Here is an 18827-nt window from a genome sequence, read left to right as displayed (position 1 = left end):
ACATCAGTAATAAAGAGGCTGAGGAGAACTTTCAGAAAGATGGCTTTGCTGCCATCTAGCGGAATTTAATTTGAAATCATCCACAGTATTACTGATCCTAACCAGCTGCACATTAAATCAAGATTAATTAATTAATAAGTTAAAGGAAGGTGCTCAACACTGAAACTGTCAGTGAGCAGAGAAACATTTATTTTGTTGTTTTTTTTGTATTCTGTATTCATCTATCAGCTTAACGTTAATTAAAAACACAAAACAGTTCAGTAATTCCAATCGTAAAAGTAGCTATCATAACAATAAAAGAAAATGCACGAAAATATAAAATAAAACAACAGTCTGTAGTTCATAAGTAAAATACATACAATATGTGACATACACAGTAGTGACATTGTTTGAATGTTTGTTCTCCTTCCCAGCTTCCGTACCCTCTATCAAGTTTGCAAGAATCAAATCGAGTAAACAGGATACCTTTCCTTCAAAATAAAAGCAGAAACGAAATGAGAATCATATGGTGACTACCATACCAAACGTTGATCAACAAATATTATATTCAAAAAGAATGAATAAAAACTAAACTAAACCCTTCGTATGAAAACACTGTAATTTAATGTTAACAAAGACATTTCACACTAAAGCTACAAAATTATTTAGGATCATTCTTAAGCTTAAATGTATTTACATTTTTCATAATTGGTAAAGGCCTGCTCACTTGTCAGCAAGATTGTGCAATGTTCATTATGGATATCATATTTTGCCGTGTTTGCGTAGAGTAAATCCAAGAATATGAGTGTCATTAAGTAACATTTTATTTTGAAATTTGTAACCAGAAAGTTACTCTTTGTTGTTAGCTTGTTGGCGTTAGCTTGTCGTTTCTGAGCAATCGCACCGCTTTGCTTGTTGTTGTGGAGGGAAGCGGCTAGGTCAGTTAGCTCCGTTAGCCCTGTGTGTGTTTGAAGGATAGTTTGCCGTAGTTATTTTCACTCCCGGTAGTTTCCATCATGGCGTACCAGCTATACAGGAACACCACTCTGGGAAACAGCCTGCAGGAAAGTCTGGACGAGCTCATACAGGTGACAACAATCTCAAACATGACGGTTGTTAGCCCACAGCTAGCCCAGATTAGCATGTTGCTAATTGTACCATCCGTGGTCAGTTTCGCTAGTTAGCTTGCTAGCTGAGGTTTACTCCGGCATTGATTTGATTCAGGCAGAAGAAAATACAGTTTATTTTCTTCTTCGGTTTTAAAATACTGTAGTTTTCATCTACAGCTGCTGATTAGCAACCGCTTGAAAATGAGCAAATATAGATCAACAAAGTTCCTCATAGTTCAGTAAGTTAAGTTAGCCTTAAGTGGCATCTGTTAATGTAATTAACTCGTGAAATTAACATTAGCATCAGATGTCAGCTTTTGTAGTGCATCCTTCTGATGACTTCTTTCTTGTTCGACGGATGTGATGGACTTATAATGGAGATTTCTGTTGTTGATTCTCGGAATACAGTGGAAACACAAACAAGAACCAGTATGAGAACTGGTTAAGGATGTGAAAAGGTCCAATTTAGAGATGCATACTTTACCATACCATTTACCATATTTGGATTGATAAGTTCATGACAGTTTTATGAAATAGATGATCATCTCCAGGTAAACTCTAGAATGGTTCATTCAAAATAGGGCTGCAAAACAAATTACATCTTCATCGTTATCGTGATATAAACAAGTGCAATAAACGCACAACAAAAGACTGCCAGATTCAAATTAATAAGAAAACAATTATAGTTAGGATGTGGTTATCTTAAATTAGCTTGAAGAATCAAGCCAGTCTTCTACATTCAATCTGCACACAAACAACAGTTAATGATGCGAGTAGGAGTTCTTTGCTAGAACCATATTGACTGCTTTGTACAGACTTCACACTATTGCTTAATAAGAAATAGCTTCAATGCCTAACTCCCTAAAACTACAAACTGTTGGTTTTACACATTGGTTTGTGTACAGGTTATACAAACCAGATGTCAGGTGTTAATCTGTAGAAACCAGTTTTAGTTTTAGTTGTGGAGGCTCAAAGTTCTGGTCCGGTCCATCACAATCTCATGTCTGCGGGATTTAACATCCCTTTTATCAACAGCAGCAATGTTTTTTTTTGATAGCTATGTACTGAAAACAATGACCTCCGACTTGTGCGCTTATACTGCATGAAACCGCCATCAAGAATTAATTATGATGGACAGGAAGAAACAGTACAAAGTTTGTCTTCATTTCAAAGAATATAATTGAAAGTGATCATTTAAATTTGAAAGGAGGAACAGCAGCAATTAGCTGAAACATCTTTCTACACAACATGGGTGAAAATGCCAGGAATGCCATGTATCTGATTCTCAATGCATGAGTGCTTCCCACCAGAGAAGCACGTCTGAGTGTTTCCTGTGTTCAGACAGTAAACAAAGTACATTTTCGCCTTGCAGTACTCGCATGACTTTAACCGCAGGATTATTTGTGTCTATTTCAGTTAGTCTCAGCTGCAGAGCGCCTGTCCATCTGTCTCCAGTTTCACTGTATCTAGCAAGTCACACAATGGCTGAAATCTCTATTACTACAGCCGTATGTATGAACCAAAAAATATTCCGATTCTGCTGTGATTGAATTGCTATAGGATGCTGAAATAACTCCATCATGATGCAGATCTGTCAGGTCTGTCTGCAAGACGACAAGTAAAAAACTTTTGCTTAAGATGAACATGAGTTCAACTACACAAATGTGTAAATGATGTCTCTGTTCCCCTCCTTGCATTGGCTTTGTATGTTGTCAACTGCTGCAAAAAAATAGCTTTGGTCTGAACACACCTTTAGAGGTGTTGGAATCTGGATTTGTTGTTTATCATAGAAACAAAGAGACTGCCTGTGAGTTCTACAACATGTGTGTCAGAATGTTGAAGGTCGCTGATGTTAGATGTCAAATCAAATTGTGTGTGTGTGTGTGTGTGTGTGTGTGTGTGTGTGTGTGTGTGTTCAGACTCAGCAGATCACTCCTCAGCTGGCTCTTCAGGTCCTCCTTCAGTTTGATAAAGCAATCAACACAGCGCTTGCCAACAGAGTCCGCAACAGAGTCAACTTCAGGGTGAGTCCACCTTCATTTCCTCTTACCTTCGACCTTTGACCTCTGGCCATCAAGCTCACCCTCTACAACAGTATTGACCATGGAAAGAGTCGATTCATTTTTTTAAAAACTACTAAGTAGTTTAAGTAGTTAGTAGTTTGTCTAGTTTAAGAATTAATCATTTGGTAATCCTTCCTTCACAGGAAATTAAAAAAATTATAGTCTGCAAAGTAACTAAAACTGGGTTAAAAAGTACAATATTTAGCTCTAAGAAGTAGAAAATGAACGGTGCTTTAAGTGAATGTACCATGTGTGACTGTAACTGTCAGTTAGTGCTGAACCCTCAGAGGGAATTTGAACTCACAGAGACGGTTTGGTCTGTACTTGTGTTCGGCGTGTTCAGTCGCTAAGCTTCTGTTCTGCGTCCGTCCTCCAGGGCTCTCTGAACACCTACAGGTTCTGTGACAACGTGTGGACATTTGTCCTCAACGATGTGGAGTTCAGGGAGGTGACGGACCTCGTGAAGGTCGACAAGGTCAAAATAGTAGCCTGTGACGGAAAGAGTGAGTCGACCCAGAACAAGACGGATAAATGGTGAGTGTAACATTTTTATAGACTTCACTCAATAAGAGGACAGACTGTGTTTTATCAGCTCTTTAAGACAAAGCAGAAAATGTAAGGAAACAGTGGACTTGCCTTTAGCACCAATAGTCAAGTATCCACACAGAACAATCCTGGAAGATCTGTCATGATCCGTCTCTGTTGTAATATAAAAGTTAGCTCTACCATCTTCTCCTGGTTCTCTCTCCTCGGCCTGTTTTCTCTGTTCTGAACATTCATGTTCTGTGTTTTTGTCCCTGCAGACTCTGGCTGCAGCCCTGCAGAGCGAAGACTCTTCTGACTGTGTGTTGTTGTCAGATGGAGTCACAGGTGGACCTGGACTGTACATATAATTTATTATTACAGCAGAGTCACAGCTGAGAAGTGTGTGTGCGAGCGTGTTTGTGTGTGTGTGTGTGTGTGTGTGCGTGTGTGTGTGTGTGTGTGTGTGTGTGTGTGTGTGTGTGTGTGTGTGTGTGTGTGTGTGTGTGTGTGTTTGAGTTTATGCATGTGTGTGTGTGAGTGGATGTGCGTGTGCCAGAGTGGACCAGTTACTGTACCTGCAGCAAATTTCTTTTTTATATCAGTTTACAGGAGGTTCGTGTTCAGTTTGCTGTTATTATTGAGCTGGAACATCTTTAATAAAAACTTTATTTAAAACACAGACAGGTTCTGGTTTCTTTTTAAAAGAAATTATTAAACAGGGATTCCTGTATTTTTATTCTTGGGTTCAATTGTTTGTTTTTTTACATATATTGTGGTTTACCTCTGGTAGGTGGTTTAGAGCATACAAACTCACAAACAAATAGACTTAAAAACCAGTTTCTTCCCCTGGGCAAGCAGAACTTTTAACCCCTCCTACCTTTGAAAAATGATATAATCAATATTCGTAATGCAATATAATTATCACAACAACACCTGAAGTGCAATATTGATTTTGTGCAATAACTGCCGCAAACTCTTCTACCCTCTCTCTCTATTTTTTTATTTTTTATCGCCTGTTTTTATATATTTTTTTGCACATATCAGAAGTAGCACTCCCAGTTTTGTTGTACTGTTGCTTGTACAATGACAATAAAGGCTTTGAGAATTTGAATTTAAATGACACATAGGTACAAAAAACTTTTGGAATTGCTCCCTACAGAGATACACCAACAGACGTAATATCACTCTTCCAAGCCAGCAGACTCCATTGACAAAACAGTCATTTTTACCGTACAGAACATGAGTGTTGCCGGTCCACCACTGCCTCTATCAGGTCCTTTTTTCATGTCATTGTTTGTTACATAAATATTGTGCTGACTGATCACAACTTACTATTTATAACACCAAACACACTCGCAGAGTGAGGCAGTAGTGGACCAGATACTCTCGTGTTCTGTGGGGTCAAATCGCGGTTTTTGTCAATGGAGTTTGGTGTCTTTGGAAAGAGCGATGTAACAGCTGTTTCTCGACAGTATCTCACCGTAACAAAAAGGTTTCTCAGTTAAAAAACTTGCGAATTCCAAAACTTTAATCATTTAGACCCCAAAATGTGTTAATGTATTGCTAAAAGGGTTTAAAAATGAGTTTAAAAGCTGGTGGAATGAATATAAATGGATGAGAATATCGGTAATAAATGTCTTACAACAGTAAAGACAAAAGCAATGATAAGGTTCAAGCCTCTACTTTTACTTTCATTTAATCTTTTTAAAGACGATCTTGCCGAGATCCGTCTGTGTCAAAGGATTTAAACGAAACATCAGTGAAGATAAAACCAGACAAAGAGGGTCAGAATCCACCTTTTCACTTTATTATAACATCAGGATTTAACATCAAGTATAAAAGAGTGCATCTTAAAAAAGAAACGATTACAATGATCAACGTTTACTTTTTTTGCTCATCAACAAACAGGACACAGAGAATATAAATACAGAATCTTTGTCAGTTTACTGCAAAGTAACATCTGAACTCTGAGTGTTTAAAAGGCTTCAGGAAGGTCGTTTGGTATTTATATGTCTGTATACATCCACCAGTTACATGTAGATAGCATAAAATATATTTCTTTCAGTGTAAAACATTGTATATTTTTATTTGTAAGACCTCTTGATGAATACTGCATGTAGCTCCCACAGAGAGGAGTAGAAATGGCTTCTGTTTCCAAACATGGAACAACTGAACTGAAGCTCACACGAAGAAAGGGCTGATGGGAAATAAAATGGCGGAGAAGCAGAGTGATGATGATATTTACATTGAAGTGTCTGAGAGATGATTGCGACGAAGATAATAGGTCCGATGGTCGGTTTGGTGTCAGGGTTCAAAGCTGCTCCTGAGTCAGCTCTTTATGTACAAACTGCGGGTTAATCCAGTGGCCTGTATAGCACCAATAAGACCCTAGATGACCTTATTTCAAACGTCCTAATACGACGTTAAGGACGAAATAAAACGTGTTGTTTTGTTTTTCAAAAGGCAGAAACAATAAAATCCACATATTCCTCCTCCATTTGTCAGATTAACATCCAAATGTAGGACAAATTTTAAGTCGGAAACAATAAACCATTGCAGAAGAAAAGAGTTCTCATTCGGCCTGAACAACAGAAAACGTGATTGAAATGCTACGATTGTGTTAGTTTCATGTATTAATGTTATTAAGGTTACAGACTGCCGAGTTGACTGCAACAGGGTGCTAGTGCTCAATCCCGGGACACATCAGCTACAGTCTGATGACGATTTATCCTCTAAGAGCACCAGTGAACATGTCGAGCATGTCCGGTTTAACCAGCGTTTAGCGATAATCGACTTCCAGCCCAGACTTCCTTCTCCGTGCGCTGCATTGTTCACAGTCCAGTTAGCAGCTGGAGAAGTGACCGTGTGTTCAGATCAAGCGCCCGTTCATCTGTCTGTGCTGAGTCTCAGTTTCACTGTAAACAGTAAGTTACACAGAGGCTGCACTCTGGCTTACTTCATGAAGTCCAAACAGAAACAGATTTTCTTGTGATTGACTTTAATTAACGGCTCTTCAGTTTTTAGGAAGAGTAGGAACAAGTCAACATGAAGCTTTGTCAGGTCTGTCCTCAAGAGGAGAAGGAAACTACTTTAAAAATAATACATTTGTTGAACGGAGGGCGGAGCCATCATTTATGATGCATTCAAGCAAGTCAGGAAATCTAAACGCTGAACAACTTTGGTGACACAGCGTCAAGAGAATTTATCTCAAGTTGAATTCTTAATCTAACACAGATTGTTAGCTGTTAGCATGCAGATGTCTATTTATAGAGATTAATAAGAAGCTAAATCGTTGTCAGATGACGCTGATGGAAGCCGGGATGTCATTACAGATTACGTTCCGCCTGCCTTTGATCTCCACACAGACTGTTTTTCCTGCATACACCGCAGCCTGCTGATACATGATTGGTCAATACTACTTGGACTACAAACGTGCTACATATTAGTGTTGGCGTTAGCTCTGCTGTAAAACTATAGTTGCTGCTGCCTGTCATCAGGGTCCAGAGGGTCCTTTTTATTTACATATTGTTCACTAAAACAACTTTTAGCTGCCTCATGTTGGCCAGCGCTGTACTGAACTACTGACAGGAATGCTGGGAGAGACTTTGAACAAATAAATAATACTCTTTTTCATTATTTTTCATATAACTGCCGAACCACTGCCTCCTGTTAAAGCCAGACAGGAGCACTGGAGAGTTAACTGAACAGACTGTAGAAGAAGTGGTCGCAGGCTTCAGTTGGAAAATGTATGGCCATGTAGAAGTGCCTTAAACCTGCATTCTTTATCATTCCAGCAGGGGGCGACTCCACTGGCAAGAGAAGTCAGATTGTATAGAAGTCTAAGAGAAAATGAGCCTTCTCTCTCCTGATTTATTCCCTCAATAAACACTTTCCTAACGAGTTTATGGTCTCAATCCCTAGTTTCAAGTCTTCTTCAATACAGCATGATGTTCATTTGGGGAATTATGCTCCCATTTTGATTAAAATAAATGAAACACCAGGGTATGCTAACTTGTGATTGAAAAGTCCCTATCATGATGACCTGAAATATGTTTCGTTAAGCGTTTGGTTGTCCTAAAAGACACCCTGAGGAGGTGGTTGTTCATTTCTCTAGCCATAACTTTGAGTCTAAAGCCTGTTTGTTGCTAACAAAAACTAGCATGCAAGTTTAATTTGCCTTGCTAATCGAGCTAGAGCTAGCATTCGCTGATAAGTTAGTGTTTGCTAACCCCTCGCTCTCTCTTAGTCACTTCTGACTCCAAAAAACAAGATGGTGACACCCAAAAAGCCAAAGTCCAGGCTTCAGAACAGTGGATTGAAAACCAACATAACTAAAGCTGCGCCCACTTCTCGTTTACAGTCTGGGGTTAACTCACTCTGTGCTCCTTTAACAAGTCTCTTCAAGTGTTTTTGTCCTTTCAGGGATCCCTTAGAAATGGTGACACTTAAATTTCCATCCATAAATCTGAATAATCTGGACAAAAAAAGTTGTCTTGTTTTGCTGAGAACACCTTAAAGGAGTCAGCAGGACGCAAAAAAAAAACTGACATGGCTGCTTCAAGGTCAAAGGTCACATAATAGCTGCACTGACAGGACACAACGTCTACAAAATACATTCAGAAGACACATTAAAAATAAAAAAGACACTTCTAGCAAATGTAGAAAGAGTACAAAAATGGAAAACTGATGTAATAAAGTATAAAACATCCACCAGGTGACGCTGAAGTCCACAGCCTGCTTCAGTCCTTCTTTTGTTTCTCCACCTCTCCGTCTCCTTCCTTCATTCAGTCGAGGAAGCGCTGGCAGGCTTTCTTCCAGCGGCAGGCCGTGCACCACTGGTCTCTGTGCTCGATGCCGTAAACTTTACGACACTTCTTGGCTTCACCACGAATCCTCCTGACAAAGAGAGAAACATCCATAACTACTGAGGACTTCATCAGGTGTGTTTCCAGCTTCTGAGTCCTCTGCAGCCGCTAATACGGGATTTATACTTAACACGGGCATGAAGGAAGGTTCTGTACCTAAAGAGCCAGTTCGCCGATTTTCAACCTCAGTCCCATCATGCTGTTATGGGGAGCTAATGCCATTATGGCAGGAAAAAAATACAACTTGGCTCTGTGCCTTTAGAGGGCGCTATCCGTTTCTCCAATGGGCCGTGGAAAACCTCAAACCAGACTATGTAAAACGCATCATCTGGCGGAGGCCAGGGAGCTCGCTGAACTACACTTCCTCAATCTAGGACTTTCGCCTCCGACGTCATGTCTCATTCAAAATCGTGAGGTTTGAAATGTAGACTGCAGACCCGAAGATGTCTTAGACCGCTCTGAGCCGTTGCCTGCAGTGAAACGATAGTATTTCACTCCAAAATCTCTCGCTGGGCCGTTCCTTTCAGAGGGAGGGGCGCAATGCATGCTGGGTGTTGTAGGAATGTGGAATGGGCAAAACCACGAGCTGTTTGTACAACTTTCTCCACAGATATGGCGCCAAGTTAAAATATTATTGCTACTATCGATTACAGAGAACACCAGCTTTGACTGACAGTGGCTTTTTCCAGGCGCGAATTAGGCCTTTGAGAAAAAGTACTCGAATTACACTTATAAATACATGATGACAAGTAAAAGTATGTAAGTATAATCAGGAAAATAAAAAAGAAAAGATAAATAAATTCATGGCGTTTCTTGCCTCATAGCTGCTCTATTTGGAACATCAAAGGAAGGAGAGAAATTCAGACAGTATTCAAGGCCCTTGAACTTAACCATATTTTTTTCGGATTAAAATTTTATTCTGGGTATAAATGACTAATAGGTGCATTAAGTAAAGAGAGTTAATAAGAGATAGACCCCAAAGTTTAACCCCCAAACAGCCGTTACATCACTCTCTTCAAAGCCACCAGACTCCATTGACAATACCAGTGATTTTACCTCGCAGAACACAAGAGCTGCTTTTCTATTGCATCCTCGATCTGTTCGGGGTTTTTGTGTTATCTGGTGATACACAAATAATGTGTTCACAGTTTGAGTCACCAACGTCACACAATAACACAAACAACCAAATCAATAGAGGCAGCAGCAGACCAGTAACTCAGCTGTTATGGAAGGTAAAATTACTGTTTTTGTCAATGGAGTCTGGTTGCTTTAAGGAGAGGGATGCAACAGCTGTTTCTGGGTTAAAAATAGCACCTTACTGGTCTATCCCTGTCAGGACCTTTCAGTAATGTTGTCAGACACTTAGAATAACAATCTGAACCTGTCAGTGACAAAAACAAGAATCTTTAGTGGACGTACTTTAATTGGGTGCATTCGCTCTACCAGCTGAAACAATCTACTGAGTCATTCAATATGGAAAAATAGGAAACCGTATTTAAAAATAACTATTTAAAACACAACCAATAACACACACAGAATGAGTTTACTGACCTGCTGGGGGTGCTCTGCTGCTGCAGCCACTGCTCTCCTACGCTGACAGAACGCACACGAAACGCCAAACCCTGAGGAAGAGGAGAGAAGAAGAAGAGTGAGTGTTGTTTATCTGAGCCTTTTCCTCTTTATTCCCCTCCACCTTCATCGTTTTATGTTCCCTCTGTGCCTCTGCAGTTAATGGCCTTTGTGTTTTTCCCCTCTGCTGAAAAACATTCTGCATTTGCCTCCCTCCACCTGCAGGTGGCAGCACTGCACTGTGGCAGATTGATGGAAAATGTGACCAAAAACCATCCAGGAGGGGATTTTCCTGCTGAATGAAAACCATTAGGGAGGAGCATACACACACACACACACACACACACACACAGACTTCACCCCCCTCTAGTGTAAAACCAGTTTTAACAGGCTTCTCTTGGCCGGTGGAGGAAATAAACAATAGACTGCTGTACAGGATCCGGACTGAGAGAAAACAGAACTGAATTAGAGAAGTGTGTGTTATTGTACAGGAGGACTGAAGCTGGCTGTCAGGGGATGCACAGTAGTTAGTCAAAAATCTCAAATGTAACCTTATAAACTCGGGGAAAGTCCAAACCGTCTGCCTTCTGTTGAGACAAAACAATAAAGTACAACTGAGAGTCTGCAGACTGCAACGCCTCCGCTGTCTGCAGGCTTCTCTGCTGCGCGCTGTCTCTTATTGTGTTAGTGCAACCACTCATATTTTGTCTTCCTTCTGCATACGCCTACAGAAAATTTTACCTGGAACACACCTGCAATATTTCTTGAAGTAGACTGTAGAGACATGAGTTATACCAGGAGAAGACCTGTCGTTTGGAGCAGGTGGTGCACAAGAGTTCATTAAGCACAGAGACTAAACCAGACAGGAAGTGTGTCGCAAAACACAACCAGCCAGTGGTGGAAAGAGTACTAATGCAGCAATGTCAAAATCCTCCATTACAAGTGTAAGCCCTTTTTTCCCTATGAGAATAAAAGCACCAAAGTTTCACTAACATTTACTTTAAGTGTAAAAAGTACTTTTGTTGTGCAGTTTGGTGCAGTGGTCCTTAGTGGTTTGGCACCTTTTAAGGAACACTGGATAAAACCTATGGGGTCATGAGATTATTAAGGAAAGGAAAAACAGAAAAATCTGTACCATTTATCCTTGATCTTTGTTTTATATTTCTATATTATTTTTCAGCACTGTTTGTTGAAGTATATTTGTCTATTTGCATTACAGGATAAAATCCTCTGCCGAGCGGCACATTTTGAGATAACTTACTGTTGGCTTGGAAGAGCAGAAAGCAGCGATGAAAATGCCTCTTTAGCCTCTTTTATTTCAATTTTTTTATTTACATTTACAAACTTTTATTCACTTTTTAAAAATGTTTTATTTGACATTCATATCCTTTAACAGATTTTTTAAGGCACTCATTTGCCTCCGTATCGGTGATAAAAAAAAAACCATGTTGATTATACCTGTCGGACGCAGCTGGTGGGCGTGGGCGTGGCCGTCCAGCGACAGGAGGGTGTGTTTGCGGCTGCAGCTGACATCACGTGACTCGGAGCTGAGGCCTAAAAAGAACAATATAAAATGTTACACACATATTTATACTTAAATGTTCTTACAAAGTTTTTTTATATATAAATAAAAGTTTTTAATTTAATTCATGACTGGCTTAGTTTGTAAAAAGAAATGTGTTCATGTTTATTATATTTAAGTTGTTTAAAAAACACAATTAAACTAAATTGTAGTGTCAACTTGTGTTTAAAAAAAAGCTATAAGTGTTAAATTGATTAATATTATTGCTGTTTATCACTGATGACAAGCCCCACCCCACCTGGTAGGAGTGTTCTGATTGGACCTGCCAGAGGCTGCCTGAGCAGGAGGGGGCGGAGCGACTCAGAGCTCCCAGATCATTGCAGGCTGGAGGAGAAGGAGACGGGGAGGGAGGGGGAGGGCTAGGAGGTGAGGAGGAGGAGGAGGAGGAGGTGGAGGTGGAGGTGGGTGAGGCAGGGGCGAGGCCACAGAGGAGAGGAGGGGGCGAGGACTGCGGCTGCTGCTGCTGCTGCTGGTCCCATTGGTTGATCTCAGTGTAGTAGAAATCCTCCTCACTGCGGGAACAACGCTCGTGTTCGCCGCCGCGGCTGTCAGAGGTCAAAGGTCAAGATGTTAGCCAAATCGTAAGAGAGAAAATAGAATCATCAAATACTAATTCAAGTTTATTTTAAGGATGAATTATTGATGTAAGCAAGTTGGTTACTGCCAGGAAAATAAAAAATAAATGTAAAAGAAAAATAGATGATATTTTGTACAAAACAAGCCGTCTTATTTAATGATGCAGAATAAAACATATGGAAGCCCATTCTTGCACCTATAACTAAATATTCTTTAACTATCTTTTTATTCTCCTGTCACTATCAGGCTTCCATATAAAACACAAAAATTCTTCCTGAATAGAGAGACACTCTCTGAGTCTTACCACAGGTGTGTTGTCCGGATGTGACGTTTAATTCCCACCACTGATGTCAGCACCTTCCCACAGCTCGGCCACAGACACCTGTAGGCCGACTTCACTGAGTTCTGCGGGAGGAAAAACACCGTCACCTCTCTCTCTGCTGTGTCCGAGTTTTATTTGTCCTTAAAAAGGTCGTAAAAACCTGCTCACCCTGCGTTTACGAGGTGCCGGCTCATCAAACAGCACCTGCTCCAGCTCCATGTCCAGTCCTTCGTCAGGGGGCGTGGCCAGGCTCACTGCGGGCTCTCCGATTGGTGGAGAGGGGACGGGGCTTCCGTTGCTGTGGCCGACGCTCCAGTAGCCACTGCTGCCACTGTCGGAGAGCTCGCCGCCTCCGCAGTCCATCGGAGGAGCTGAAACACAACACGAAAAATTAACCTGGGCTCCATTTCAGGAAGGGGGTTCAACACACCCTCAGTCTAACCCCGGACTGTGTAAATTTGCAAGTTTGAAATGGTCTATTTATTTAATACTTAATCACGACCGGAAGCTAAAATTTATATTAATTTAGGAGCAATCCAGCGGGAGAAAAACATACATGGAAGCAGTTAAAAACACCAGAACATCATTCAAAGGTGCGGCTCAGGCAGAACAGGCTCATGGCTGAACCTCACTTCAACCGTATTTTAAATATTAAACAGATTAAATATCATTCAGTGGCTGTTTTAATGTGCATTAGCTTTATCCCTAACATGATGCTGACTTCACATACATTATAATTTATGTTGATTAAACTGAATTGTCTTAGTTAATAAAAAAAAAAAATCCAATAACTTACGGCGTCTTATTTGAGCGCTCTCAGCAGTGGTGGTGGAAAATTTAAAAATGATGACTTATATTCTAGAGGGAGGAGACAGAGCGAAACTCTGAGTTTGCTGAAGAAAACCTGCTCCCGACCAGGTTAGGTTCACAGACACAGTTACCATAGTAACCAACTCAGAGTTAAAGTTACCTCTCTTTCTGAAACGGCAAACCCGAGGTTTCCCTCATTTCAGGGTTCACAAACTCTGGGTTTCACTAAACCTGCTTTCTGAAACGGACCCCAGGATTTTTCTCTTTCTCTTTAAAAATCTTTAAAACAGTTTTTCTGCTTTTACTCATTTATTGTTATTAAAACAAATATATTTTAAAAATGTAAACATATGAACAAACAACACTCACTTTTGATCATTGTTGTTTCAATTGTTCATCTTTTAATTGTTTAAAAAATAGTTTAATATTATTATTATTCTTTGTAGTTGTTTGTAATTGTTTTCATTGTTGTTCCTTGTTGTTGTTGATGATTGTTAATGTTGTTTCTTATTGGTTTATATTCTAATTGTTTGTTTATTAAAGTTGTTCTTATTCTTTGTTATTGTTTACTTGTTTTTATTGTTGAGTGTAATTGCTGTTGTTGTTAAGTTTGTTGTTTTTGTTGTTGTTGATTTTTAATGTTTCTTATTTGTTTATATTCTCACTGTTTGTTTCTGTTGTTCTAAAAGTTGTTTGTATTTTTTTGCTGTTGTAATTATTTGTTCTCGTTTGTTGTTGTCGTAGTTTGTCATCAGTGTTTATTTTTATTCAACATATTTGCTGTAATTTTTTGCAGTTTGTTATTTTCTCATTGTTTGTAGTTGTTTATTGTCATCTTTTTCTCTCTTACTGTTAGTGTTTGTTATTGTTCTTTATTGGTTTGTTGTTGTTTGTTGTGGTACCTGTTGTGTCTGGGTGGGCGGGGCTGTGCAGCAAAGGGCTGCAGGACAAACTGCTCAGAACCATCGCTGCCATCAACTCGTCCATGTCCACCTCCCCTGGACTCCTCTGACTGCAGGAGGAGAGGAGAGGAGAGGGGAGGGGAGGAGAGGAGAGGGGAGGATAGGATAGGATAGGAGAGGAGAGGGGAGGGGAGGAGACGAGAGGAGAGGAGAGGAGAGAGGAGGAGAGGAGACGAGAGGAGGATTTATTTCCTGCAAACTTTTTTTCAGGGAGACACGTAAACAAGAGACACAGAGGACGTCTGACCTTCTCGGGACGTCGATGCAGGAGGAGACGGATCTGCTCCAGGACGGAGGCGCTGAAACATCGCTCTGCTCCACCTGATCCACCACACCTGAAGGTTCCACTGGTCCTCCACACTGAAAATACACCTGAGAGAGGAAACAACCACTGTGATAGGCTGACACACCTGTCAGTCCAGGTACACGTTCCCTGAACAGAACTTTTTCTATCACTCTTAACAAAATAATCTCACCTTCAGCCCAGGATGACCTTTGACCTTGCTGATGTTCTGCTGCTGTCCTGCTGCTGTAGCCATGTAGACGCCGGTGTCACCTGTCTCCTGGCCTGCTTGTGTCCCTGCTGCCGGGCAGGTGGAGCTCACCAACGCCCCGAGTGGAGAGCGCTTACCTAGACGAGTCTTTGGTAACATGTCTGTTTGTCTGTCTGAAACAAAAATGCGACACTGTAGTTTTAGAGCTCTTTTTAAGAAAATATTTCAAAGGTCGTATTTTTGTTTCCTTCGGCTCTTCGTATTTATGTCCTATTTTTATATCGCAACTTCATCGTGTCATAAGTTTTCTTTCAAACTTGGGGAAGTTTCTCATCTGCAAAAGAAAGTATTACTCAGAGTAAAGCTCCAGAAAAAGATCAGTCTGCATCCTGTTTTTAAAGGAAGAAAACTCCTTCTTTTAAGTTCACATTTTAGAGAACTTATACAAAAACAAAACCTTTGTTTGAGTCTTTTTTTGCCAAAATACTTAAAAATACAGTCGAACACTGGTAGAAATGAGGATTTAAATCTGGAAACATCATGTCAGCAGATCAGCAGAGAAGATGCTTACTATAATAGAACGTTTGGGTTAGTACCATCAAAGTAACCTGCCCCGCCCCCCTGATGCAACATGACCTGAGCAGTGGCTGCTGGGAAAAGTTCTGCTGTGGATTAAGTGTTCACAGTCGGACCCGTTCTATGCTTCACAGATCTGAGTGAAAGCCCAGTGACTCACAGCAGCAGCAGCAGTGTCATTTACAGTCAGGCTGCTGTGTGTGCACGTGTGTGTGTGTGTGTGTGTGTGTGCGTGCACGTGTGTGTGTGTGTGTGTGTGTGTGGGTGTGGGTGTGTGTGTGTGTGTGTGTGTGTGTGTATAGGATTAAACTCAGTGGAACAGATGGCGTCAACTGTAATTCAGTGTTTCTTTATCACATTACATCTGCTTACACTGAGGAGAATTACAACACCTTCATTGCTAAACTGGCAGCCCCCCCCTCCCCCACATTCTTTCTACTGGCCAGCAGGGGCAGCATTTATTCCCTCAGTAAACATTTTTCACTTAATAGTCTCAATCTGTAGATTCAAGACTTCTTCAACACAGCATGATGCTCATTTAGTGGATTATTCTCCCATTTAGAGTCAAACCGACAATAAAAATGATAAAAAAATAACCCCTGCATATCTTTCGACAAGGAACATGTGTACATAGTGTACAGGTGTATTAGTTGTTATTATTATATTATTATAATTAATAATTATTTTGTTACCGTTATAATTTATATTGTCGTGTTTTTTATCTTCTTGTTACTCGAGTACTTTATTTACTTTTATTTGATTTGCCTGTTTTGTGAGCTGCTGTAACGAGTACATTTCCCCTGCGAGGGATCAATAAAGCTTCTTATCTTATCTTAAAGCAGGCGATGCTTTAGGGTGTGGCTACATATGATTGACAAGTCGCCGTCATGGCAACCTAAAAATTGTCTTGTTCATTGTTTAGTTATACTTTGTACTTAAGTTTGTCCATTTTTTTGAAGAAATTACATATAATACATTTTGTGTTTCAGGCTAGCCAAATCAAGCTCCGCCCTCTTCTCCAAATATGGACACATGTGGCTCCAAAAAATCCAAGATGGCAACAGGTAAAATTGCGTAAGCCTTATAATGATGAATGGTTGCATCAGTGTGTCGGCACTTTATGGACAGTCTATGGTTCAAGTTTATCGCGAAGGTGCTGGAGGGGTGTGAGGTCGAGTTCTTCAATAAAGAAACATTATTTAAGGAGCTCCTTTGTGCACAGGGAGAGACAAATACAAACACTGCTGTCTAACTGCAGATTCACTTTGACGGGACCTAAAAGACCAGACAATAAGACTAAAGGGGTAATTAACAATGTGGACTGGAGGTGAGACACAAACATATAAGCACACTACTATTTAAACACACACATACTCACACATACTGTACAAACACACCCCCTTCTGTCCGCAGCTCTGAACCAATCACATTCCTTCAGTGCCAAGTTCACATCCTCCACAATAAGAGCCCTCAATGAAGACACAAAAACAGCTACAATCATTAGTTAACCATTATTGCATCTCTCAGGTGTTTAGTTTAAGCTCCAAAATGTTGAAAACAAAACCAAGTCTGCATTTTTCTTTCACTGTCCGAACTCTCAACACTGTTTGCCAAGTGTGAAAAACAACACACCATTCAGGTCAGAGGCAGAGAAAAGAAGCAAATGCAACGTTTAGACTGCAGAAAACCCTCAAAGTGATTCATCCGCCATCATAATGTCGATAGATAGACTGGAAAGACAAAGTGAGGGAACACAGAGGTGAAAGTAGGACAGTAGGTGAAGTCATGAAGTCACGCTTTCTTTGTGAACTTCAGGAGCAGATCGCAGTTCATTCACTAAACTCAGAAGAAACCAGTGAAGCGAGGAAAGCAGCAAACCGTTTGTACAAAGAGAGTAAAGGTAACCTGTAATTTAAAGCATGCATCAGCTGTCACATACCTGCACGGTCTCAAAAACAACAACAACAACACTTCCAGTAGGTCTGAGGGAGTCCTCTGCTGCTCAATGGGTGCTGAGAGTGAGTGCTGCTGCTGCTGCTGCAGGCTGCATCCAGTCTGAACAGGGAGGGAGCGGGTGCACACAAAACCTGGAGCGGATCAGACCCGGACTTCTGGAAGGGAGGGGTTTTCATTCGCAACATTGCAGCAACACAAAGCAGTTTATGACGAAAGAGGGAAACTTTCAGAAACACTCGGGACAGGCAGAGAGTGGAGGAAAGTTTGATGCCTCACATGTTTCACTTTCACTCAGATTATAACGAGCAACACAGCAAATTTAAAGTAGTTACAAAGTGCAACTTCATATTCGTGATATGTGATAGGTGCAGCCAACTTCATGAAGTGATGTTAGAGGAGACTGGGATTGGTTGTTGCAGGGGTTGGTCACAGTGATTATTACAGCCAAACAACAGGACGCTGTTTCATCATGTTCAAACCTTTGGCCTGATGCCATGATCGTTTCTTTATTCACACATAAAACAAAAACTCAGTCGGAGTAAGTTTTCAGGTCGGATGTTTTTGTATTAAAAGTTCCAAGATAATAAGTCATTTTGCAATCAAGCATTTATTAAAAAGAGGACGTTAATAGCTTTGATTTGACCCTCAGCAAGCTAGCTAAAGCCATGTGGTAGCTAGCATAAAACCTTGCTGTTAAAATAATTCACAAGAATGAAAAGGACACAACGCAAGACTACAGGCTTACGTCCAGTTTCGGAATGACCACTGTTAGTATCGATCACGAGTAATTCACCTGAGAGTAAGAAGTGTGACAGCTGACCCCAGTCTCCCCTAGTGTCACCAAAATACACACACGAATACACTCTTATAAAACATGAGCACTTTTTAAACAGAGTCGATGCACAGACTTGTTCAAAAGTCTGTTAAAATATATTTTATGTAACATATTTATTGAAAGACACAAACTGTAACACACTGCACATGTTGAGGGCCGAGCAGCTGATCCGCTCCTGGTTTTCCCAGCAGCCCTTCCAGTGTCTCTGCACCTTCGTAGTAAACAAGAGAACCACGTGGGGAGGATCTGGCCTCTGATTGGTGGAGATCAGCCGTGCAGGAACACACCCCACTGAGGTCTGTTGTTTACTGACTTTTTCTGCACTTCAAACTGACAATACAGTACACCACATTCCTAAAATACTGCAACACTCCTGTTATCCCCCTACAGTACAGTTACAGGAGTGTTACTGTGCGCTTCTCCTTTTACTGATCATGCAACATTCACGTTTCTGCAGCTTCATCCACTTCTGCATGTATGATTACTGTGTGTACAAATATTGTGTGTAGTAACGGTGTGTGTACAAATACTGTGTGTCCTGACAGTGTGTGTGTGTGGTGACAACAAAGCGCAGCCTGTGGGCGGAGATCAGTCCCGCACTGAT

At 40.7% G+C, this 18827-nt stretch overlaps 2 protein-coding genes across 2 annotated transcripts; one reads left to right on the top strand and one right to left on the bottom strand.

Annotated features, from left to right (window-relative positions):
• Positions 1-896: 896 nt before the first annotated feature.
• On the top strand, positions 897-4351 carry gtf2a2 (general transcription factor IIA, 2). The gene is made up of 4 exons (XM_069662604.1): positions 897-1067; positions 3008-3112; positions 3528-3685; positions 3955-4351. Coding segments are annotated over exons 1-4 (336 nt in total). The 5' UTR covers positions 897-995; the 3' UTR covers positions 3956-4351.
• Positions 4352-5474: 1123 nt separating this feature from the next.
• On the bottom strand, positions 5475-17440 carry LOC138593648 (zinc finger protein 395-like). The gene is made up of 10 exons (XM_069664728.1): positions 17372-17440; positions 14839-15029; positions 14610-14734; positions 14303-14412; positions 12759-12961; positions 12573-12673; positions 11931-12237; positions 11569-11664; positions 10093-10163; positions 5475-8572 (listed from the first exon to the last, which is right to left on the bottom strand). Exons 2-10 carry the CDS (start codon positions 15013-15015, stop codon positions 8461-8463), a joined length of 1302 nt encoding a protein of 433 aa, XP_069520829.1. The 5' UTR covers positions 15016-15029; positions 17372-17440; the 3' UTR covers positions 5475-8460.
• Between the last annotated feature and the right edge of the window lie 1387 nt (positions 17441-18827).

The sequence above is a fragment of the Semicossyphus pulcher genome, unplaced genomic scaffold (genome assembly GCF_022749685.1).
Source record: "Semicossyphus pulcher isolate SPU_LCO1_2020_fin unplaced genomic scaffold, fSemPul1.0.p SCAF_1, whole genome shotgun sequence".
NCBI classification, from domain to species: Eukaryota; Metazoa; Chordata; class Actinopteri; order Labriformes; family Labridae; genus Semicossyphus; species Semicossyphus pulcher.
Note: the sequence above shows the minus strand (reverse complement) of the source record. Positions and strands in the feature narration are given on the sequence as shown.